Source organism: Bipolaris oryzae, assembly GCF_000523455.1.
Source record: "Bipolaris oryzae ATCC 44560 unplaced genomic scaffold scaffold_229, whole genome shotgun sequence".
NCBI lineage: Eukaryota > Fungi > Ascomycota > Dothideomycetes > Pleosporales > Pleosporaceae > Bipolaris > Bipolaris oryzae.
Window position 1 is genome coordinate 1 of NW_006911505.1, and position 22,154 is coordinate 22,154.

The 22,154-nt window shown below is 46.2% G+C and overlaps 12 protein-coding genes across 12 annotated transcripts in view; 7 read left to right on the plus strand and 5 right to left on the minus strand.

Annotated features, from left to right (window-relative positions):
• On the plus strand, positions 1 to 333 carry COCMIDRAFT_108208 (uncharacterized protein; the record flags this gene model as incomplete). The annotated part of the gene is made up of 1 exon (XM_007694614.1): positions 1 to 333. A coding segment is annotated over one exon (333 nt), but the record flags the coding sequence as incomplete, so codon positions are not given.
• Positions 334 to 1,721: 1,388 nt separating this feature from the next.
• On the minus strand, positions 1,722 to 2,216 carry COCMIDRAFT_30423 (uncharacterized protein; the record flags this gene model as incomplete). The annotated part of the gene is made up of 2 exons (XM_007694615.1): positions 1,722 to 1,738; positions 1,835 to 2,216. The coding sequence occupies 2 exons, from the start codon at positions 2,214 to 2,216 to the stop codon at positions 1,722 to 1,724; spliced, it is 399 nt and encodes a 132-aa protein (XP_007692805.1).
• Positions 2,217 to 3,323: 1,107 nt separating this feature from the next.
• On the plus strand, positions 3,324 to 4,893 carry COCMIDRAFT_9482 (uncharacterized protein; the record flags this gene model as incomplete). Its single annotated transcript, XM_007694616.1, has 3 exons — positions 3,324 to 3,395; positions 3,448 to 3,724; positions 3,776 to 4,893. 3 exons carry the CDS (start codon positions 3,324 to 3,326, stop codon positions 4,891 to 4,893), a joined length of 1,467 nt encoding a protein of 488 aa, XP_007692806.1.
• Positions 4,894 to 5,095: 202 nt separating this feature from the next.
• On the minus strand, positions 5,096 to 5,714 carry COCMIDRAFT_30425 (uncharacterized protein; the record flags this gene model as incomplete). Its single annotated transcript, XM_007694617.1, has 2 exons — positions 5,096 to 5,281; positions 5,328 to 5,714. The coding sequence occupies 2 exons, from the start codon at positions 5,712 to 5,714 to the stop codon at positions 5,096 to 5,098; spliced, it is 573 nt and encodes a 190-aa protein (XP_007692807.1).
• Positions 5,715 to 6,060: 346 nt separating this feature from the next.
• COCMIDRAFT_108187 (uncharacterized protein) lies at positions 6,061 to 7,099 on the plus strand (the record flags this gene model as incomplete). The annotated part of the gene is made up of 4 exons (XM_007694618.1): positions 6,061 to 6,483; positions 6,527 to 6,629; positions 6,676 to 6,941; positions 6,992 to 7,099. 4 exons carry the CDS (start codon positions 6,061 to 6,063, stop codon positions 7,097 to 7,099), a joined length of 900 nt encoding a protein of 299 aa, XP_007692808.1.
• Positions 7,100 to 7,245: 146 nt separating this feature from the next.
• Positions 7,246 to 7,883, plus strand: COCMIDRAFT_30427 (uncharacterized protein; the record flags this gene model as incomplete). Its single annotated transcript, XM_007694619.1, has 2 exons — positions 7,246 to 7,682; positions 7,733 to 7,883. The coding sequence occupies 2 exons, from the start codon at positions 7,246 to 7,248 to the stop codon at positions 7,881 to 7,883; spliced, it is 588 nt and encodes a 195-aa protein (XP_007692809.1).
• Positions 7,884 to 9,949: 2,066 nt separating this feature from the next.
• Positions 9,950 to 10,684, plus strand: COCMIDRAFT_30428 (uncharacterized protein; the record flags this gene model as incomplete). Its single annotated transcript, XM_007694620.1, has 1 exon — positions 9,950 to 10,684. The coding sequence occupies one exon, from the start codon at positions 9,950 to 9,952 to the stop codon at positions 10,682 to 10,684; it is 735 nt and encodes a 244-aa protein (XP_007692810.1).
• A 110-nt stretch (positions 10,685 to 10,794) lies between these two features.
• COCMIDRAFT_41036 (uncharacterized protein) lies at positions 10,795 to 12,507 on the minus strand (the record flags this gene model as incomplete). Its single annotated transcript, XM_007694621.1, has 4 exons — positions 10,795 to 10,931; positions 10,979 to 11,209; positions 11,260 to 11,980; positions 12,031 to 12,507. The coding sequence occupies 4 exons, from the start codon at positions 12,505 to 12,507 to the stop codon at positions 10,795 to 10,797; spliced, it is 1,566 nt and encodes a 521-aa protein (XP_007692811.1).
• A 488-nt stretch (positions 12,508 to 12,995) lies between these two features.
• COCMIDRAFT_55728 (uncharacterized protein) lies at positions 12,996 to 13,341 on the plus strand (the record flags this gene model as incomplete). The annotated part of the gene is made up of 2 exons (XM_007694622.1): positions 12,996 to 13,197; positions 13,247 to 13,341. Coding segments are annotated over 2 exons (297 nt in total), but the record flags the coding sequence as incomplete, so codon positions are not given.
• Positions 13,342 to 15,083: 1,742 nt separating this feature from the next.
• On the minus strand, positions 15,084 to 16,973 carry COCMIDRAFT_108213 (uncharacterized protein; the record flags this gene model as incomplete). The annotated part of the gene is made up of 3 exons (XM_007694623.1): positions 15,084 to 16,178; positions 16,222 to 16,511; positions 16,559 to 16,973. The coding sequence occupies 3 exons, from the start codon at positions 16,971 to 16,973 to the stop codon at positions 15,084 to 15,086; spliced, it is 1,800 nt and encodes a 599-aa protein (XP_007692813.1).
• Positions 16,974 to 17,177: 204 nt separating this feature from the next.
• COCMIDRAFT_108195 (uncharacterized protein) lies at positions 17,178 to 20,309 on the plus strand (the record flags this gene model as incomplete). Its single annotated transcript, XM_007694624.1, has 6 exons — positions 17,178 to 18,186; positions 18,244 to 18,792; positions 18,847 to 19,173; positions 19,219 to 19,273; positions 19,321 to 19,347; positions 19,400 to 20,309. The coding sequence occupies 6 exons, from the start codon at positions 17,178 to 17,180 to the stop codon at positions 20,307 to 20,309; spliced, it is 2,877 nt and encodes a 958-aa protein (XP_007692814.1).
• A 1,764-nt stretch (positions 20,310 to 22,073) lies between these two features.
• COCMIDRAFT_41040 (uncharacterized protein) overlaps positions 22,074 to 22,154 on the minus strand; it is a gene marked incomplete at both ends in the record, with an annotated part of 3,745 nt that continues 3,664 nt past the window's right edge. Inside the window, one exon of the mRNA XM_007694625.1 lies at positions 22,074 to 22,152. Within this exon, the coding sequence (XP_007692815.1) occupies positions 22,074 to 22,152 (79 nt within the window). The remainder of the gene's footprint in view (positions 22,153 to 22,154) is intronic.

Consider the following 22,154-nt stretch of genomic DNA (forward strand, 5'->3'; position numbering starts at 1 on the left):
ACAGTGCGGGTGTGGGAGACAGCGACGGGCCACTGTCGCACCGTGCTGGAAAATCAGCCTTCACCTATCTTTCACATCGCATTTTCGCGAGATGGCCGGACTCTCCACACTGACAATGGGGACATCCCCCTACTATTAGATCTCATTGCTGTTGCATCCGTCCTTCCAGCCCAAGAACTGCCATATGCTACAGTAAAAGACGAATGGGTGTTGCGTCAAACCCGGCGGTTTCTATGGCTTCCTCCTCAGTATCGGGACTGCGTCGCGGCAGTGTATAGGCACACAGTGTGTCTAGGGTCTCATTCTGGGCATGTAGCGCTTCTTAGCTTCTAGTAGGACGTAGTCATTCTGTTACAAGTGGATAGACGTTCTATCTATACTAACTACTCTAAGCTAATTCCGACGCTACTACAGAACTAATTATACATAAGCATTTACCTGTACTCTCTTCTCCTAAAATAGGCATGCGCGGAGTCTCGGCGTTTAAATATGTATTCAAGCACAAGCGAGTCATATTTAGCCTTAGCCGCTAGTTAGGTGGCTCCATTAAGATGACGCTCGCGTGACAAGGGCTAGGTATTAGCGCTAGTATAATACCGCTAAGCCACTTGTGGCATTTCTGTACGGCCTGCGCCTTAGTTGTCACTCCTGCTCTGTAGAGCAATAGACGTGCGCAATAGCACCACGACGTAGAATACGGTAGCATCTCGCTCGGTATAAACTCTCTATGTATCTTTATATAACTTAACAAATTCTTAGATGCATACATTAAACCTTTAGCGCGTCCAAGGCTGACCAAGGAGGGGTTGCCGTGAGTGCTGGCGACACATTGTGGTATTGCTAGTTAAGCAGGAACTCAATCGGCACGAGATGAAGTGTAGAGAGAGCTCTAGGACTAAGGTTCCTATCCCGAGATTCTGTACGCTCATCAACTGTGGTTGCGTTTGTCAAGGTGGGAGCATTGCTGGCATGCCGCCACGCAGGGTTTTCCGCCACACATGGAGGGATAGTACATTTATAACTATATCTATACGTGATTTTAGTACGCTAGATTATAAGCTAGGGACACCAATTGCAATAGGCTGTGAACTCTGGTTCAGTTCGTAGCATTATCTTGTAAGCTACGAAGCCCAGATTCAGGTCCCAAAACTATCTTCCTAAATCCGTTCTGAGTTGAAAAGCACTATAAGATCCACTGGCTCACTGCTTCTTGGTCCACGCGACCTCACAACTAACCAAACACGTCTGCATTAAGAGAGAAGAACGTCTAAATCAACAAAGGTATATTGTACCAGGAACTTAAACTCCAATGCTAATCTTTGATGTGAAGTAGCTAACTCGTTAGTAAAGCACTAGCACCTACTCTACCCTTTACCTATTCTTTGTTGAATTAATTCAATATAATCCATAACTATATATAGTTCGTATAAGCCGAGATAAACATAAAGTCTAGTTTGATAACAAGAGAAAATAGAGGATGAAAATCGGTGGCAAGATCTCGCCAAAGGTGCCGGCATCGTCTCCGAAGAGTGTACATCAAAAACAGTTCCAAGGGCCAGTCTTGATAGGCGTTGTTAGTATTATTCTAATAATCGTGATTGGATTTCTTATATTCTGGCTATGTAAAAGTGCGAAGAAAATGAAGGGATATCTCATCAAAGTGCGATCTCAACGCGAAAGCAACGTGTAGTACTAGTCCTTTGGGTAGCTGAGGATGTAATTTACAAAACCATGATACCTAAAGAAAAGAAGAGTAACCCAAATAAATACAAGAAGAAAAGTATAAGAAATGATATGCGTGTTAGTGATAGCAGGTAGTCGAGTACGAGCCAACCTGCTTCTCGCTCGAAAATCTCCTCAAAGGACATCGTTTCATCCTTCCAGCACACGACCAAACTATTTCCAGAACGTAACGCATAACGTATCTCGTGATTGAAGTCTTCCAAGGCACCTCTCCCATTCAGTGATTGTATCACATCTCCCGGGTCCTTGCCAACCTTTGCAACTAAACTCAAGACGTTGTGTGCAGAGAGATTTTGTGGCTGGAAGCACATTTGGAATTGGATACCATCTGTGTTAAGAACAAGTCCAGAGCAGGATACCAAAACACGTGTGTCAGCTATCCCATCGTCTTGAAGCCAACTCAATTGAAAAGGCGAAACTCGTGAAACTCGGGACTTTGATTGCTCTAGACAGGGTCGAGCGCTCTCCGACATTTTAGATAGTGATGTGAGAGATGGGGCTGGAAGGAGAGTTGAATGGCCTTTCCGGGAGGTATCTATAGTGCTCGAGGTGTCCAGGGGCTGTAAATCGTGTATGAATGCACAATTGTTTTCGTCATCCCATTCAAAGGTAAGAATCAACGTTTTGTCCCTGCATCGCAGTCAGCACACGAAAAAGATAGATCTTCCTGAACGACGCACATATCATGGGAAGGAGTGATATAATCCTCGAGATCTGGCTTAAACATTATGTTAGAAAGATCTCTTGAAAGAAACATATACTTTGGGTCCAGATGAAGAAAGCACACCTTATATAGAGAACTGGGGATCAGCCATACTAAGACACTTTGAGCATGGCAATCTATTGCCCGCGCGGATAAGCATGAAGGTTGATACGATGTATGCCTCGTGGACATGCTTCCAGCGAATAGTAAGTCCAGCTTTCGAACGTAGAAATGGTTGAGTGCCAGAAAGTGTTGAGGCTAGCCCCAAGTGAAATCAGTCTGATGCGGGAGTACTGTGTCTGCCTTGCTATGTTGCCGCAATACCCACCTACTGAGTCTTCTTGATAAATCCGAGCATTCCGACAGGACGAACAGTGCCAGCTGCGTCACTTGGTTTATGCAAAGCGGGGGTGTTCGCTCATCGGCGCTCTTGGGGGCTGAAGAATGTAGTCTCATAGGTTATATCACACCGACAGCGGCAAGCTCTTCATGCAATTCCTCAATACTAACCTCATTCCGTCTTCCCAATGAGTTTATTTTGAGATTTCAACGAAGTGATAGGGTATGAGCCGTGGAAAGCCATAGCCTCTCCATGCAAGGGAAAGGCGTTAGGCGGAACTTGCCATTGGTGAATGTCAGGGTCAACCGGGCGACTACACGATATGTACAGATAGTGCTAGACCCAATACAAGAAAACTATCATGCATTCAATCGACTATATATAGCTAGAATGGCCGTTGCAGTTTCATCACTGTTTCTTCCATCGTATAAATTATCGGCTCTCCCCAAGTAAAGTACCCGCACCACCATCCTCATTACTCTCAACAATCTCCAGTAATCTCTCATCACCGTATCTCTTTCAACACAGAAATCGAACATGTCGGAATCTCTTGAAGCTCGAGGTCAACCTTGGAGCCGAACTAAAAGTAACAGAGATCCATCAGACGAAGTATGTACTCTCTACTACTGCTTTTGTGGGTTTCATTAGCTGAATACAGTAGATGGCTGATGCTGCTACTACATTACTTATGATTTGCGGAGGCCACACTCAGCTGCCAACGGCACCAACGATCGAGAAGCAAGACGTCTTGTTCTGCTCACCTGAAGGCCACCTGCTGTCCTCAACGGCGGAAAAGGAGGGTGCGCGTCTATCACCCGGAAGAATCGACAAGCATCAGGGCGCAGTGCATGCAAATGCACGTGCAGCAATTCCTTGTTCAATTCATCACGTCACAGATTCAGCCGTGGATATTTCTACAGGGCAGGAGCTGCATGATGGTGAGTACACAAGTTCAAATGCCTCTATTTTCAATACTCAAAGTCATCCAGCAGATTTTATGGAAGCCTTCACCCACTGGAATGAAGCTACTTGGGCACTTGAACAGGAGACAGCGCTCAGTGAGGCTACCGGAAACAATCATCTGGACGAAGACTTGGTGCTCGCAAGTGATCCATCCCGACATCAAAATATCGATGAACTTTTCTACGCAACGGAGGTTGCTGAAATGCACCAAACAGGATACTTTTCCAACATCGATCCGAAAGAGACGTTATTAGGGTACCAAGAGCGGGCTGTCGTCCCTCATGATGCCACCGACGTTTTGGGAGAGATGAGAAGTAGTCCACTGCTCCAGAACCATCGCAGTCCATCCAATCATGACACTCTGGAAGTTGTCCCAAATGATACTGAGAGGGCTGAGTGGTCAAACGATAGCGTATCCATCACGACTCATACAAAAAACATAGAAGTACTTGTTTTGGATAACTCCAGCAAATCCAACGACTCTAGCGATGAGATGGAAGGCACTGCCGGGGACCAAAGCATATGGTCAGGCTCACAACATGCTGCTCGGTCTCACACACCCCTTATCACCGATACAAACAACGGAGAAGTGATCATTATAGACGACTCCAGCAACTCCGACGACTCTAGCGATGAGATGGAAGATATTACCAAAGATCGGCGCACATGGCCAGGTTCACAACGCCGCGCTCGATCCAGACATCAACGCGTTCTACATGGTATGGTCCAATGGTCCGATGCACGTCTCGAGAGGAGGAACTATACGGCTATCCAACAACTTTGGATCAATGCCCAAAAGTACTGGAAGTCAATGCAGGCACTCAAATGCTTTGCCAAAAGCAAGAGAGTCAAGAAGTTCGACAAGATGATGATCAGAGCAAAGAAACACGTGCAGAAAAATGGAGGCACCATACTCTTATATGATGTCGGCAAATTGCATCGTAAATTTAGGCATATATTGCCTGGCCTTCGCATGCGATTGGAAAGTTCAAACCAAAAGAAATTTTTGGACAATGTAGACGCTACACTGAAGGAATTGTATACAGTAGTAGAGGTGACAATGCTAATGACAGAGCAGCCGGCAAATGACGACGACGAGAATGACGGAGATTATCGACCTGGGGGTGCAACGGGGAACCTGTAGCACACGGACACCTAGGGTGATCGTTTACCTTAGCAATACTCACTCTTCATAGCTACTTCCTCTGTATGTTGAGGTGCATGGTTTATGTCACGCAAAGTTACCCATGACTGAATGACTCCGTGAAAATTCTCTACTATGATAGCTTGTATCTATTACATGCAATCCATTTAATGTGCCAATTTCTCTCCGAAAACTCAGGTGACTACTCTACAGAACTGGCAATGCTATGATCCTCGACATCTTTGATAAAGCCGAGCCGCCAGGAATGTTCGTTCGTATCAACCTTCGGCATTGGTGCAAGCTTTCGGAAACTGTGCCTTGGCGGCAGGGTTGTCATGTCTGGAGTGCCAAGCGGGGCGTTTTCACTGCCCTGTTCAGTTGACGTGGACTAGGCCGTCATTAGCTGGATTTAAGCGCGCAGCTGCCCCACGTACCCTTGCTTCTGCTAGTGCGCGCTTTAGTTCGGCATTTTCAGTTCTGTGCTGGTCTAGTGCCGCATACCCTTGCTGGCATGCACTCCGCCACTGATCTATATCCTGTGAGAGCTTCCATACCAGCGAATTTAACTCGCTAACTTTATCACGTTCTGTAGCTAGATGGTCACGCGTCTGATTGTGATTCCAGATTTCCCATTCAAGTATATGCGAAAGCTGGAGGTACAGATCAGGTTGCGTACCTGTTCCGCAGTTGCGGATGGAGCTTGCTGATGAGATAGGCCAGGAAGAGTTGCGAGGATGCTCACTGTTGGAAGCTCCTTGCACTTCTCCTTGCTGTCGCCGTAAGAGAGTTGGCCAGTCCACGGGGACAGCTGTTCCAGCCATGTCTATCTCCATGATAGTCGCGGTGTGTAGTGAATAATGAATCAAAGAGGTTTGTAGTAGCTTTTCAGTGGTGTTAAGGTTGTGAGCTGCATTGATTTGGCATGCGCTGCTGGTTCAAGCTTTATATTCTCGCTTCCAAGTGAGAAAACAGTAACCGTTACCCGTTTCTGGTTATCTAACCAGTTCCAGGATCCATGATACCAACACCGTTTCCTGCTAACGAAATCCGGGTAACCACAGTTGAACAAATAAGTATGTCTGAGATCATGCCCATGCGTGGGTTAAGGCTATCTACGCTCCCCCGTGCTCCTAAAATTGTGATCAAAACTAGGATCACAACTTCGATATGGCTTCAAATTCTATAGGAGAGGCATTTCAACGCCTACCGCGGCCTCAAGTGCCTACTGCAGTGGCGCTCATGGAACGATCCTTGAAAAAGGCAAAACAGCCAGCTGCTAGTGTTTTACATAACCCGTGGGAGACTTTATCGCATTTGGGGGATCTAACACAGGGAAAACAAAAGCTATCGTTATGCCTTCAAGGAGGACACCTGGTGATTATCAAAGAACTTAATCCTGATACTGGCAAGACGGAATTAGAGAAAGTAAAAACGATATCTGATCATCCACACGTAGCAACTATCAAGCGGGTCTTTGAATCAAGGACATCCCTGCTGTTTCAATATGACTACACCCGCTTTACTCTTGAAGAGGTTCTAAATGTTCACACCTTTCTCAAAGAGCCCCACATACAAGTGATAGCAAGCGCAGTAAGTCGCTGTATTAATCCTGACTGCAAAGCTGACGATATAGGTATTTCTTGCCATACAGCATATCGCGAAGGCCGGTATCGTCCACAATTCTGTCTCAATCAGCACGATACGTCTCTGCGGAAGGAGTGGAAAGCCACAACTATGTAAGGACACCATTTTAGTTATTTCTCGGGCTTAATACGGGTTTAGCAGATTTCGAGAACTGTGCCTGGGTAAGCACTGAGCTTACGCCAAATGCGGATCTTGAGCAACTTGGCATAACAATTCTTGAGTGTATGAATGGACTCCCGAACGAGAACCTGCGAGATCCTTCTATGATCCGCCGAAAAAGAGACACGAACAAGATGTTTGGTCTTAGCAAAGGAGAGGAATGGAGTGGCTACAAACTTCTTGTGGACTTTCTAGATAGCATGTTTAACGAAGGGGTACCCGCACTCGCTAAGCTTGAGAAGCCTGTCAGTAGTTATAATTATCGATATCCTTGACTCGAGCTAATGAAGAACAGCATCGGTACATTGTACGAAATCCCGATTTTAGTAGCCTGATCCCGTTCCTTGAACTTGTGCCGCTGGAATGCTTATCACTTTGGCGCCCAAGTGTGGCGAAGTCGTAGAATTGCGTTAGATAGTTTTCAAAATCTTATTAGAATCCATTCGACTTGGCAGTGCGGCACAGCAAGCGTGACCGGCTTTAAAAGTCCATGCTTGGGTATCTTTTGAGCCAGATTAAAGTGTTATCCTCGTTCAGATCGCGACTAAGATGGCTCAAGCAAACAACGAACCGTCGAGAAACTATCAGAACGAGATTGCTCTTCCAACAGACCCATTCTCGGCTCCAGTCATGCCCGTCGCGAACAGCTCTACCCAAACAGAGCCAGAACCTGCTCTCTTCACGTTCAATCCAATGACCGACCCTTTCCATCCTGACTCCATTGACAAGCAGGGCAGCTCCTCGACAAAAGACGATAGCTACTTCTTCGATCAGAATCCCGTCTTCGACATTCCTCTTATAGCAGACTCTCAGTGCATTTCACAGGACTTCAACTTTGAACTGGCTACGAACATCAACCACGACGTTTCCATGGACTACACGCCCATAACCGAACCCATGATTCCAGCGCCGACCATGGAGTCATTGGAGCTTTCAATCCAAATCCTGTGGGCCGAGCATCAAATGACAACTCGGTATCTAGAAGGGTAAGTGGTTCCTGATCATGGATTTAGGCGCGTGGCTGATAATAGCAAAGGCGATTGGCCGAGACTATCGCTGCATCCGACAGCCTCCGGAAGGATGTAGACGCGATGGCGGAGTGGATCCAGCGCATTTACGATCACCTCGATTCATCGCTAGCGCCATCCGCCTCTACTGAGAACGGTTCACAGGAACGCGTCGAGTAATCCTGGTTCGTAAACAGGCGGACACTGAAAGCAGTTACAGATGGGTCACATAGATAGCCGAGGTCTATATAAGTACCTAGGCGTGGAGCAGTCATCGAAATTGTAACGTTGTACTTGAATAGTTCGTAAAACATGTCTTACTCTCCACGACACGGGTCGATTCCACCTGTAGCTGCAGCACGTTACAATTCTACTCCATATCCATGCAGAAACAACCCTGTTAGTGATAATCATCGGCGAACTAGCTACGATCATCGTTATTCCTATGATCATCCATGCATCAACAAGGTTCCGATCACACCACAAGTGCATTTTGCAAGACCTGTAGTTCGCTCAATATCCCGAAAACCAACCCGAATGGAGTACTTCTACATGAATACGTTGGAGTGCCATGTCGATCGATGCGACGCCTGCGAACCGATGTTATATGACAAATTACCGTACAACTGCATTAAAGGGCGTCTGTTAGAGAAAAACATCCTCCGAAATATGTGGTTAAGCAAGGACGGCAGGGTATGTGGCAGGGATGATGAGTGGGATTGTGAAGTCTTGGTGGAGGTGTCCAGGGCTTATCGAGCTGTTCTGACATTGCTACACCAAGTTTACCCCCAACGAGACGCTAAGCGTCTTCATAGGTAGATCAGGCGAAGTGCAGGGTGACGGTATCATGTAGGTCTACGTAGCCAAAATTGATAGTTGCTATCCATGCTAGTAACATCTCTATATGCCATGACAAATCTCCTGCATTCCCGAAGGATAAGAATCCTTGTAAGACACAAGCCCCGCAGTTGCATGAACGCGCGTCCGGCGGTTAATCGTGTCGTACGACATGACAGGCGCGCTCAGTCACGGAAGCGAATCAACCAGGATGGCTCTGTTGGGTCTGTGCACATGGAACGCCTAATGATCTACATCGTACAGGATACTACCATCCTCTCAACGCGTGAAGTCAAAGAACTTGTAAAGTTTAGATAACTGTGTAAATTTAGCTGTAGAAGATCTCATTCTGTATTTCATAAGACGAATTATCCCATATGGGATCAAGATAGAGAAATGTACGGATGTTAGCTCCGTAAGTTCAATAACGCCGTAGGGTCAATGATTCCGTACGGGACCCTGAAATGCGGAGATGCGCCTTTGTGCGGATGTTGGTCCCGTAAGGTTCATTAGACCATAGGGTCCGGTGTGCCGCCGGGTTAAGTATCCCGTATGGGATCTTGGAATGCGCCTTATACGACTCATTGCGCCTTAGGGTCAATTGTACCGCCGGGTTAAGTATCCCGTATGGGATCCTGGAATGCGCCTTATACGACTCATTGCGCCCTAGGGTCGATTGTACCGCCGGGTTAAGCATCCCGTATGGGATCATGAAGAATGACTCGTAAGAATACTGGCGCCGTAAGGTGAAGTGTTGACCAGCCCGTATGGGATTATAGATATCTGCCATGCGGTAGGTTGTACGCATGACACTCTGACATGGAGATATACGCTAGCACGGTGGGACAACAGGGTTGAACATCTCATTCGTGAGGCATGTTCCCCACTACGATAAAATCGGCAATCCCATGCGTATGATCTGCATGTTTTTAGTCATGCCTGCTGGATATCTCCGCTAAGACGCGCGTATAGACTTAAACATATCCTAAGCGCCACTTTGGTCGAATCATAGCTATGGTTTCCGGCGGCTAATCTGCAGTATCATGCAGCGCTATCTTCAGCCAATACCGCCATGAAGCGGGCTCCACGAGTTCGCTATACTATACATTTTTAGCGCCTTGACGAGGCTACGCCGCTTACATCCAAATTTATCTCTAAGACGAATACACAGCATTTATACCAGCTCGTGAATCGACTATCTTATCATATTCACAATAGTTTCACGACTCTCAAATAACTCCGCGAGAAAGAAGAAACCTAGTAGGTACAAAGGTTCATGCTTGCTGAGGTTAGCTAATGTTGACGAAGCATTGGTGGCGAACGCCTAGTTCGGTGTGCACTCCACACCAGAATACACGGGTAATAGTACGACGCTCTCAAAATCACCTCTGTCGTCACAACAGCCCAAAATGGAGTCGCTGCCGCCAGCTTGGATAAAACGAGATCCTCAGAGAGGAGAAGTCTTAACTCACTCTGGGACTTCATCAGCTCCTTCCACGTCCATTTCTAACACCCTTCATCATCCCGAGACTACAACAGGATCAGTTTACCAGCGAAGCCACACCCTAAAGATAGGAAGGAGCAAAAAGAGTACATCGGATCCCCAAATCCTTCAGTTTCCTCATACCCGCACCCTACCTACACCTACGAGATTTTCCGATTACATGGAAACGATGAAGTCTGAGTCCGAACAGCATGGCCCAACAGTGCTACCCTCGGCGCGCCAGGTATTTCGAAAACGCCGGGAGTATCTGTTGGTTCAGGCCCTCAAAGACAGTATTATCAACTTTTCTAGGACCAACCTAGCTTTGCGTACGTCTATAGCGGAGGAGGTGAAGAAAGGCATAGAGGGCAATTTAACAGGCATCGAAAAAGATCCTATCCAGATCGTCACGACAGTTGGTTCTCATGGCAAAACTTTTTGGAGCAGAGTGCATCAAGAATGCTATCACAGCCATGCCGTTCTGAGGAGCCAGCCTCTGCATCAAATCTACTCGAAGAAGGACATTGAGAGAATACTGTTCTTTTGGGCTGTTCATCAGAGCACTCTTTCGTATGGGGACATCGCTTGCAAATTGCATCTACCAGTCGGTGCCCTTTTGTCGTGGATATTAGGATTCATAGATCGCCCACAGGAAATCTGAAACTAGAGAACAAATTGAGATAGCTATACTATTCTTATTCTTATTAGATCTACAGCCCGCCTCCTTATGTAAAACATTTGCAGATATCGATGCAGGTTGAAATCTTCCACTCATCTGTACCGCGATACTGACATCTTACTAATATATGTCTCATCAGGTAGGTAGATACTCGTCCGAAAGTGGATGTGATGAGAACTGGCTCTGACGGCTTGCCTCGCGCGCATTTCGAACTTGGGGGTGCCGCACACTATCCGTTGTTAGACAAGTTCGAGCATTGCATCGCGTAAAGCATACCTGTCACTAGCATATTCCCTGCTTCAGCACTCCATTCGCCCTCAATAAACATGGCCATGTCAAGAGAGCCAGATATGGGGTACATTCTCGCTTCAGGGACTCTGGAGCTAGGAAACTCGCCTTCTGCTGTTCCTTCGCTTTCATTGGGGTATAGTAAGTATATAGTTAAAATCTTTCGAGGATCTAGACCGTTAAGGGTGTCAAGATATTCCTTCGCCCACTTCATTTGATCTGCTCAGTATAAGTAACGCAGAAAGTTTCAAGTGTGGGTTCATAGTAACCTGATGTTTCAAGAAACCAAAGAACAGTGAGTCTTCTCACACGTGCTGTTTGTTGGTTATGAGCCAGGAGTAGATAGCGAGTCATGTACAGATGCGCCGCGATGCCTGCACCGCTGGACATGAGAAGTACCTTATCGTAGCGGGCTAGCTCCTTACAATCCACGCCTCCGTACGGACCATCGATAATTGCAGGTGTAGTGGTACTGGTAAACCCTAGCTTGCGCGTAAAACCCTGACGACGTTGAATAATAAGTACTACCGATCCCAACTGGTTCTTTTCATCGTGGAACGCCCATGCAACCATAAATGGATGGAACTCAAGCAAGCCCAAACCAAGACCACGAGAGTGTGGCAAAGACAGATATATAAATTGCCCTGGGATGACATGCCAGGGTCGTCTTACATCGACTCGAACCTGAAAGACCTCTTCGTTTTGATTTCCATTTGATTGAAAGCGAGTAATCGAAGCCTGGCAACGGGGCCCTGACCCAGCATTTCGGTAGATGCAGTGAATTACCCACAATACCTTTTGGAGCACAAAAAAAGACGCTGCACTAGAGATGCAAGCAACCACGTATGGACTGGGCCTAGTCAGATGTAGCCAGAGGAAGATGAGGAGAGCTACTGATGCTATTGTATGTAGTTGGAGGAACAACTCATATACCCTGCGCCGAATGTAAACGAAGGAGCACACTGCAATCGTCCCAGTAAGTGAGATTAACTAGCAAAATGAGCATGGACGGGGTCAAGATTCGATACGAACAGACCTACTGTGATATCAATTGCACGCAATGGCTTCCGACGCTGCAAAACGCTCAGGACCCCATGTATTAGGCCTTCTAGAACGCAAATACGTCCCACCCAACGATGGACAAGGTAATACTGATTGTGTGATAACTTAAGAATTCTATCAGCGACGAAGTTCGTTCTTCCACCAAGAAAAAGAATAACGAGATTCGTTATGCATAGCCGAGCAAGGCGCGCAGAGAAGTCGGCTTGAGACGCTACAGCAATAAGTGCGCTAGCGATGTTTCCGACCAGCATACAAATGACTACAATACCCGCAATGATTGTGATGTCTGAACTACTATTAACTCTTGCTAGTATGACTGTGTATAGAAGCCATTTAGAGAGAATAGAAAAGACATGGTCACGTGCTCGGGCTGTTAGAAATCGGAAAAGTCGCCAAATAACGACAAGACCGAGAAGACATATGTATGCGGTTGCATAGATATATGGGGCCTGCATATTGGCTAGGGTGCTAAGGAAGGTGTGTTCTTCGTGAAAATATCTTCGAACCTTGAAAGCTGTATGGGTTCTTTGGTGCATCTCTGTTATGATGCACGTAGGAAATAGCTGCCAATTTAGTACCTATGTGTATCTCATGCGATTCAATTGAGTAAGTCGACGCCTCTGGGACTTGGGGCATCGGTTTACGGATAACCGGTCACAGAGGTCAGTATCCTAATTACGCTTGTATTCGCAGCTAAAATAAGGCCATGTTAGCCGCCAAACTACTGTATGTTGATTATTTTTAGCGTTAGGCATAATTCGTTCGGTAGCCGCCTATGCGGCGCGCTTACGGTCGAGTCATATGAAGACGCTGGTAGCTTTGGCCCGCTTTTGTTGGTTGGGTTTGCCTTAGTGCGCACGTGATTTAGAGAATCGTTCCTACTTATTGCTACTGCTTGTAGCTAACCCGATACCTGTAATCAGTTACTACTACAATCAGTACCATGGTAAAACCCACTCCACAAAACCTCACGCGAACGTTCAAAGACCGAAGTATTGGCATATGTCGCAAAGCCGCACAGCTCCATTCTATCGATAGCAGCATCCGCATAGCTATTATCATCGAGAAACCCGGCCAGCGGCCCTTCGTATTCTCCTCTGAGGAGCAGGGTTTTCAGTGGCCGATTCTGATGGAACAATACGTGCGTTCTATTCTTTCCTTGTTAGATGTCACTAACAAAACCGCTATAGGTAGATGCTCAGACGCCGATTGTAAAACGGCCATCTCATTTTGTATTTCTGAATGAGGGCCTTTCGAGAGGAAGGGTAAAGGTAGTCAAGCCATCTTCCTCTACCTTCCCACCACGGCAACCACCGACCCCAGAGCCAACTCACCCATCAGAGGGAAAGGGTGGCGAAGATGACTCAGATGAACTAGGTATATGGAGCCTTGGAGAATTTCCTACACCACAAGCTAGTCCTAGTCGGAACTTGAGCCCCCTCCCACCGCGATCGGCTATCGTACTTCCATCGAAGAGACGGCGACTAGAAAGTAACGATGGCAGTGTGTGAGGATACAACAATACACTCTACAATACCATTCCTAGTATAACGTCCATCCCTCCGTGACGGGACTCCCTGTGTGCCGGGACCGGCCAATCAGATTGTAGATTTTAGGTGGAAGTCTGTGATTCAAGCGTTCTGATTGGCCGGTCCCGGCACACAGGGAGTCCCGTCACGGAGGGATAGACGTTACTTCGTTGTTCAAATCCCAAATGGTTAGCCTTATAATGCTTCCTCAGACAAACATAACATGTGAAAGACTGTTTTTCATAAGTATTGCTATGTATCTTCAGTATTATCTAGCTCGTCATCAACATTGGGTACAACTGATCCTTTTACTCCGCCTCTGCTATGGATCCTTCGACTTGCAAGAACAATATCAGTGCCACCCGACTCGTTCTCTAGTCTTCTTTTCTTTGTTCCCTCTGCTTCTTCAATCATCCGTCTCTGTGCGCCCTGTACAAGTCTTAAACTTCCATCACTAAGTGTTGCGATAACGTTTTGACAAGCGCCCGTGGAGATATAGTTTTCTAGCACAGCAGTTTTGCTGACCAAGATAGTCCTATACATAGTGCAAGCTGCAAATATAGATGTGGGACTGATATTAGCGAGATACTTTCCTTGAATATTCATGGCCCTTAACTCTTGACCAAAGTACTCCTTAGCACCTCCTAGAATAGCTGTGATGATTGAAATAGCATCTAACTCATCTTTATCCACTTCAATACTCGTGCCTTTAGGCAAGCCAGTATCATCATTCGACTCAGCGAGGAATATCTCATACTTGTTTCCAGAATATGGTCTCCACGGAGTGTGGAATTCGCGTTCTTCCAATTCATTCATGAAGGTGCCTTTAGGGTCCTCATATTCGGGCCCTGTAGGTATCGTTTGAGCAAACTCTTGGCTATGCTGAAGTAGCAGAGCATCTCGTTCGCTATTCATAGCCTGTATATCTTTCATGCGGTCTTGATTTTCCTCGAGGAGCCTAAATCGATCGTTTCTGAGCATTCTTAGGTCGTTTTGTGATGTAGCTTGCTTAGCTTCCAGCTTTTCCTTATCTTTCTGGAGTTTTAGTACAAGTGCCTGAGAATTCTTTGTCGTCTGATCTGCTTGCTGAGCTGAAGTTTTAAGTGTTTCAAGATTCGTCTTGAGCATGTCGTTCTCAAGGCGGAGGCGCTCTATTTCCTGTTGTTTCAACTGCAGGGAGGAGATGGCGTCTCTGTCTCCGTTTCTCTGGTCTTCTAGGGATTGACATCTTTGCTGATAGTCTAGTTTTTCAGCTTCAAGCTCCTTATTGCGTCTTTGAAGATCTTGGATATTAGAACCGAGGGAGGATATGGAATTTCCATCTTGGTCTGCTTGGTCTTGCAAAGATTGGCATCTTTGTCGAAAATTCAGTTTTTCGGATTCGAGCTCCTCATTGCGCGTTTGTAAGTTTTCGTGTTGAGATAGGAGACTGTTATAATCCCGATGAAGGGCTTCTATCTGCGTCTTCAAGCCTTGTATCTCGTTAGAAGTATGCTGGTCTTCTAATACGAGATCCATCGGATCGGTATCAAAAGTGGAACTATGTACAAATATAGGGTGCAGAATATCACTATGCTAGTGAATGTTAGGTATATGCAATATGTAATGCAGGCTATCATGCATACCTGTATGACAAGGTTCCCAAAAAGAGAGTTGAACACGTCACGTCGCATCAACGCCCAATTAGCCTCTATAGGTTCCACGTTGTTATAAACGTTTGGGAGATATAAGTTCTGCTCATCTATGCGTAAGTGATTTTCAAAAGGGCGGCCACTCCGTCTTTCTTTTTCTATGTGACCAGATACTATGGTCGGTAGCTCATGTGTGTCATCGTCTACAGTTCGACTGGCACTTACGATCTCATGAATTTGTCGTTCATAAGATGATGCAGACAATGGACTAGATTTACGAAGATATTCGTAAGCGAGCTCAGTATGAGGGTCGGTGTTCGCCAATTCCTGAGCCCGTTTCGTCTTGAAGCCACGTGAAACGGAGAAGCTTGCTAGATGTTGCCAGAGCACTGGGTTCGGTCCTTCTACTGTCGGCTTCGCTTCACCGCTCTCTTTTCTTGGCGTGAAGGAAGTGAGTTTATTGAAATAGCGACCACAGAAGGCCCACAGTTCGACGTATGAGATCCAGGCCGCCTCCTCTTGATTTATTATCGATGTAATCTCTGCCTCTCTAAACTTAGCAACTTGGATGTTTCTCTTGTCCGGAGGAAAGTAGCATCCCATCAAACTTGAACGTATAGTACGCTTCATATTATTGCCGATTAGCTTCTTTAGAGTCTCACATATAGGTTCGATGTATTTGAGCGTCTCGAAAAATGTCCAAAGTGATGGTATCAGACCTTCAGAAGCGCATATGTTCTCCGCTAAATCCCGACGGATCTGACTGTCTAATTGAGAAGGGAATACTATGTTTCGCTCGAACAGACTCAGAACAAATGCCTTATCAATGGTAGAATGCTTAGGTGCCAATAACTCAAGACTTTCTACAGTGACCGCATCAACCGCAGAGAATGGCAGAGTAGTGTTTCTGCAAGTCAAAATCTTTGTCCAAACCTGGAGTATGCGACTAAGATAATGAGACATCTCCTATATCAGTTAGAGAGATTGTGGCATCTCGAAATAAACATACCTCGTCGCACTTCAAGGTCAGAAGTCTATGCAAAGCACCAAGTTGTACCTTCGACCAAAGGCCTGGCATTTCGAGGAGTTTGTCGAATCCAGATATGAGTTCCCTTCTTTTAAATAGCTGGCGAAGATCCTTAGGTTTTGAGTTGTGAAGTCTTGCCCACCATTTTCTTTCTGCTTCGACTTTATTTTCTCGGTGATACAATCGTATCCTGCGGAAGATTTCGCCATCTGACGGCTTTTGTTCGTTTGTATATGACTCAATAATATGACTGAGAACAGGAGTCGGGGTTTCTATCGTAGTGTTACTAGATGCGCGCAGGGAAGACTAATGTACTGACCACTCGAGAATAGTCTCACGACCCACCACTTGTCGTTCTCGTTCAGGTATTGATCCGCTGCTCTTATCCGATGCAGTCCATTAAGACACCTTAGTTCTCCGAGGTACAAACTTGGAGCATCTTCAGGTGAGCGTATCTTCTGGAGGGCTTCATTAGAAAGACCAATAGCATGTAGCGCTGCGTTGAGACGGTCATCCTCGACGACGGCATCAATGATATTCTCTTCTTGTAGCCTCAAGCATCCAGTCTTTTCAAAGATCTTCTGGAGCCTACGAACATTTTGAGGAGATTCTTCACGATGTTTGTTCAAAAAGAGCTGGTGATTAAATTGTAGACAGTCAAGACGTGCGCGTATGAGACCTCGAAAGCAATTTGCTTTGTGCTTAGCTAGGGTGATGTCTTGAGAAACTTCCATAGTGAACGCAGTATGCTAGGGAGCCGTTGTAGCTAACAATGTAGTAAATTTTCGTTTTTGTTTCTCGCGGCGGCTCCCTGGACTCAAAAATCGGCTAACCGTTATCCGATTACGGGACGCGCCCAAGATCCGACAACCGAAAACGGTATCTGGAAGATCTTGATATAAAACTAACTCTATGCGCTGAGTTTTCCAAAGCAGAAAATGGATACCATTCCATGGATCACCTATGATTCCTCCCATAGAGGGAATGTATTGACGTATCACAAGCCGCCTCAGCATGTTACCAAGAACGTTAGGGATAACGCTAAACCATCTTACATCACCTTTTTGGGGAAAAGATCCAAGGCAATACTTCTAGATCAGATACTAGGGAGCATTGTAGATGTACCTGTTCATAGGCAAGTATATCTTTGGTGTTCGCCACGCCTGCGAAGCGGCAGTACACCCATCGTTGTCATCGACTGTAACGTCCAAAACACGACTATACCGGATCCGACCCCCGTCCGTCAGACAAGAGATGGGACAGTCTTAACAATTTCCAATACCAACAACATCGGCGCCACTTTATGTGGGAACATCTTCTCGCTGTTTTCGAGTGTGATCTGCTGCTTTGTTGATGATCTTGGCGGCATTAGAGCTGTCGCCGACTGGCTTGCTGAGCAGCTAGTTGCGATGCCGGCATCCGACTCGCGCATAGTACCCCGCATCTTGTTAGTCATCGAAACATCTTCTGAATCATTCGATGAGATCATAGCTGCCAACAAAGCTACAAACCTTGTGATTGCCGCTCTAGAAGGCAAAAAAGACTATTCGAATGCGCAACATGACACGAAGCAGCGTCTAGGCGAGATCAATGCCCTAGGGTTACAGTCTTCGAAGCCCACTGCTGTTCGTGCACAAGCGTTAAAGCGACGTTTAATAGCACTATCTCAAACTGCGATGAGCGAACGAGCCAGCTCTCATCTGCAATTTAGCTTCTCACACTTTCATAACATATCCCTGGGAATTTTGCGCTGGCTTTGCAGTGAATCCCCAACGCCGTTCAGCCTTGTCGACGCGACTAGGCCCATTGGATTTTCGTGTGATCTCCTGCAACCTTGTATAGAGGATTTTCTAAATCAAATGCCCTCTCAAGCTTGGCTGTGGCATTTTGCAGCACCTCTGATAGCATCCGCTCTGCTGCTCGCTAGCTACCCTCCCGGTGCACATAGTAAGCAACTCATTCCCCATATCTTTCGATCGCTAACAGGAGTAGGCTTTACGCCAGAATGCCTTTTCAATAAGATCTACTCTGCACCCTGCCGTGCCGCAATATCTTCATATACTCTCTTCCCGGGTATCCAGACGAAGTTTTTGACTGCAATACTTAACGAGTTCTGTGCCATGTTCGCTGACTATGCAGTTAATGGCCTAACCTCTCGAGAATACCATCGGAAAACTCTTACACTTCATCATGCTCATTTAGCTGAATTCAAAAGCCATCGATCCTGCTTTAGTTGTTTTATGCGGATGCCTGAAAAAGTCTTACCTTGCGGACATGCTCTCTGCGATCCTTGTATTAGGGCTTTAGGGGTACGCTCGCATATCGACAAAAATACCTACGAGATTCCCGAGTGCATCCTATGCGGGGTTAACTACCGCAACTCAATATTCCGCTTTATACCTCCTACTGCAGGAATACGAATCCTTAGTGTAGATGGCGGGGGTGTAAGAGGCGTTATTCCGCTAGCTTTTCTTAAGCACCTTGATTCGCTACTCGCCCCATTTTGTTGTTCAGTAAAAGACCATTTCGATTTTGTTTGCGGCACATCAGCAGGTAACGGCATACATTACGCTTTAACTAATAATTTTTACTTACTTACTTACATAGGTGGACTTGTAGTAATTGGCATGTTCTTGCTACAATGGAGCGCATCTGAATCGTTAGAAAAATTTGAAGACGTGGCAAGTAAGACGTTTGGGAGGCGGAAAGCACTAGTTACGAGAGCCCTCCAGTTATTTATGGGCTATATTCAAGATGGTCAATATAGTTCAGCAGCGATTCAGGATGCTTTTAGGAAAGCTCTCAACTCGCCGCTCCAGATGTTCAATCCACTAAGGAACGATACCAAGGTTGCTGTCACAACAACAACAGTCAAAGACTCCTTGCCTTGGCTATTCACAAATTATAATGGTGGAAAGAGATCTAATAATATAGGTTTGTCGTACAAGTACGCGATAAAACCGTTATTAACTTGGATAGGATATGATGTTATCCGAGCTTATAGAGCTGAGAGTGATATTACTGTGAGCGATGCGTAAGTATGTTCGTTAGTTTCTTATTACGATTGACTAACCCTTCTAGTGCATGCTGTACCTCTGCAGCGCCGTGGTAAATAAAGCAGCTCTGGTGCTTAGTCCTATTGCTTTGCTTACCGTACCAGGTTCTTCAAACCCCAAGTCGTACAGTCACTGGGAGCTTTTCAGGACGGCGGACTGCAACATAATAATCCAGCAAGCATTGCACAATGGGAAATGCAATTTTTATGGCCAAATAAACCACAACCAGACTTTGCGCTTTCTTTAGGAACAGGGACCTCATTACCTGCTGCAGTTAGCAAGTCTCCAACGATATCGCGCTTTTACATACGGTTGTTTAAAAGTTTTATGCGTAACCTTGACGGAGAAGACGCATGGAAGCGATTTTTAAATTCAGTGTCACCATGCGTACGGCAACGCTTTCATCGTCTCAATATTAGACTTGCTGGCCCTGAACCTAGTCTTGACGATACGGTTGTAATACCAGAACTGAAAACTAAGGTAGAGCAAACTATCGTTGAAGAGAGACCACTGATATCCAGCATTTTCGACTCTATGATAGCGTCCATGTTTTACTTCGAGTTGGATGATCTGCCGACACTTGGGGACGCCGGTTACAACTGCAATGGATTTATATTCTGCCGAATAGATATCCCGTCAGATGGTCTCCGCTATTTGTACAATCGCTTACTTGATACCAAGTCATGGTTCTTGATCCAAGGTAGTCCAATGAGTTGTATTCAGAACGGGTACATACCAAAAAGCCTACCACCTTTTAAGCGCTATGTCAGTTTCCGGGTGGAAACTCTAGAGGAGACAATAACAATATCGATCCGTGGTATAACGTCAAAGACTTTGTGCCTAAGTGGGTTTCCTACTACAGTTCAGAAACTTATCGAGGCTCAACAACTCAACAGCCCATTTGGAACTGTCGATCATACCGTGAAGGAAAAACAACTCCCTGCTATTCCACAGAAGCGCTCTAGAGATAGCCCACAGTGGGTTACACGTAGTATGAAGAAGGCTTGTATTTAGCTCTAACGTCTGTCCCTGCGGGTCGAACATCCCCCCGCAACGAACCACGAATGTTGTTCAACCATGTTATACCCACCTTGCACAATCGTATAGGGTCAAGTTAATAAGGTTGTATTATTTACCTCTATCTCTACCTAGCGCAAGCTCTATATAGTAAAATTACAGTATTATAGCTTGTGTTCTTAAGCTTCTTGTCTTTAGCATAGAAGGTGTAATGTCAAAACACCCCTGCTCTCTCTTAAGTAACACTATCGCTTAATCCTTCGGAGCCATTATAGGATACTTAAATAGCGGTATAATACAGTCCCGCTCTTAGAAACGTGTGCAGCCCTGATCTGAGTGCTCTCCGAGTTGCTCCGGTGCGACGTGCCACTTCATCAGACTGAGCGAAAAGACTTAGCGTGCTGACATAGCCAGTATTAAAAACTTAGCGGTTTGCAATATACATCTACGCTATGCCAAAACGGCTTAAGCTGTGGCGCAAAGCTCCAGAGGCTTCGTCTAACCACTATTTACGTGCATGGTCACCTGCTGCCTGTCCTTAGAAGTCGGCTAGAGATAGACACCACGGCACTNAACTACGCTATGCCAAAATGGCTTAAGCTGTGGCGCAAAGCTCCAGAGGCTTCGTCTAACCACTATTTACGTGCATGGTCACCTGCTGCCTGTCCTTAGAAATCGGCTAGAGATAGACACCACGGCATTAATAACGTCCATCCCTCCGTGGCGGGACTCCCTGTGTGCCGGGACCGGCCAATCAGCTCGCAAGTTTTAGGCAGAAGTCAGTGATTTAAGCGAGCTGATTGGCTGGTCCCGGCACACAGGGAGTCCCGTCACGGAGGGATGCACGTTATTAATGTCGATCCGAGCGTGCCGGGATGCACGGTGTAACGGGACGCTTTCTATTCCGGACACTCGAATCATCCCTAGTGTTCTCGAATACAAACAGGAGCAACGCGCATCTATTCTATAGCACTCGTTCTCATAGCACATAAGCCTCCGATACCAAGAAGCGCGTTGTCAATCGTGCTGCCGCTCATTCTGTCAACGCTGCGCCCAACTCTCCTCTAACACTCCCTTGTTTGTTCGTGATAGCATATATCTGCAAAAAGCTTGGTAGGCTATAAAGGAAGCTAAGATAGTAAATATGACGCCAGCAGTCTCGAAAGGTCGATTCAGATCGACGAGGGTATATCCCGGCAATTTCTCCGCGCAGACGGCAGAATCGTTAGAACGCGTCTAACGGGAAGTGCGCTATTAGCATCCCTTGGCGTATAGTAGCTTGCAGTAGCGTGCTGAGGTATCTGCGCGCTGCACTCTGGCTAAGAACCGTGAACGAACCTCGTCGCCTCGGACGGCTCTTATTCCCAGATCCCAGACAGCTGTTCTTGCAGAGGTACACGCGCGCGTAGCAAACAGCCACCCTCTAGGCTTGCTTCTTAACGTCTGTCCCGGTACGCAAAGACAGACGTTACATAAATACATCTATTATTGTTTCCTGTAAATCCGCTGTATAGGGTGAATCGAAGCTAGTGTAAGTAATAAAAGCTATTGCTGCGCTACAGCATAACGTTGAAAGTCGCACTTGATTGTATAGTCTGTGACATTCAACATCAGGCTCTTCAGACGATACAAACATCATGAAGTTGTCTTGCTTACCAGTTTGTTCAAACCCAGCTTGCCAGTTTCTCAGCGTGTCAGGCGACGGATGTATATCAGGATGTTAGTCGCTAAGAGCTTGCTCGCGCAACTGAGAGCATGTTTCTATCGCCCTTGGTTCGCATATATCGCCGCTAGATTATGCATGCTGTTTAGCGTGTCTGGATGCTCGTCACCAAGCACTCT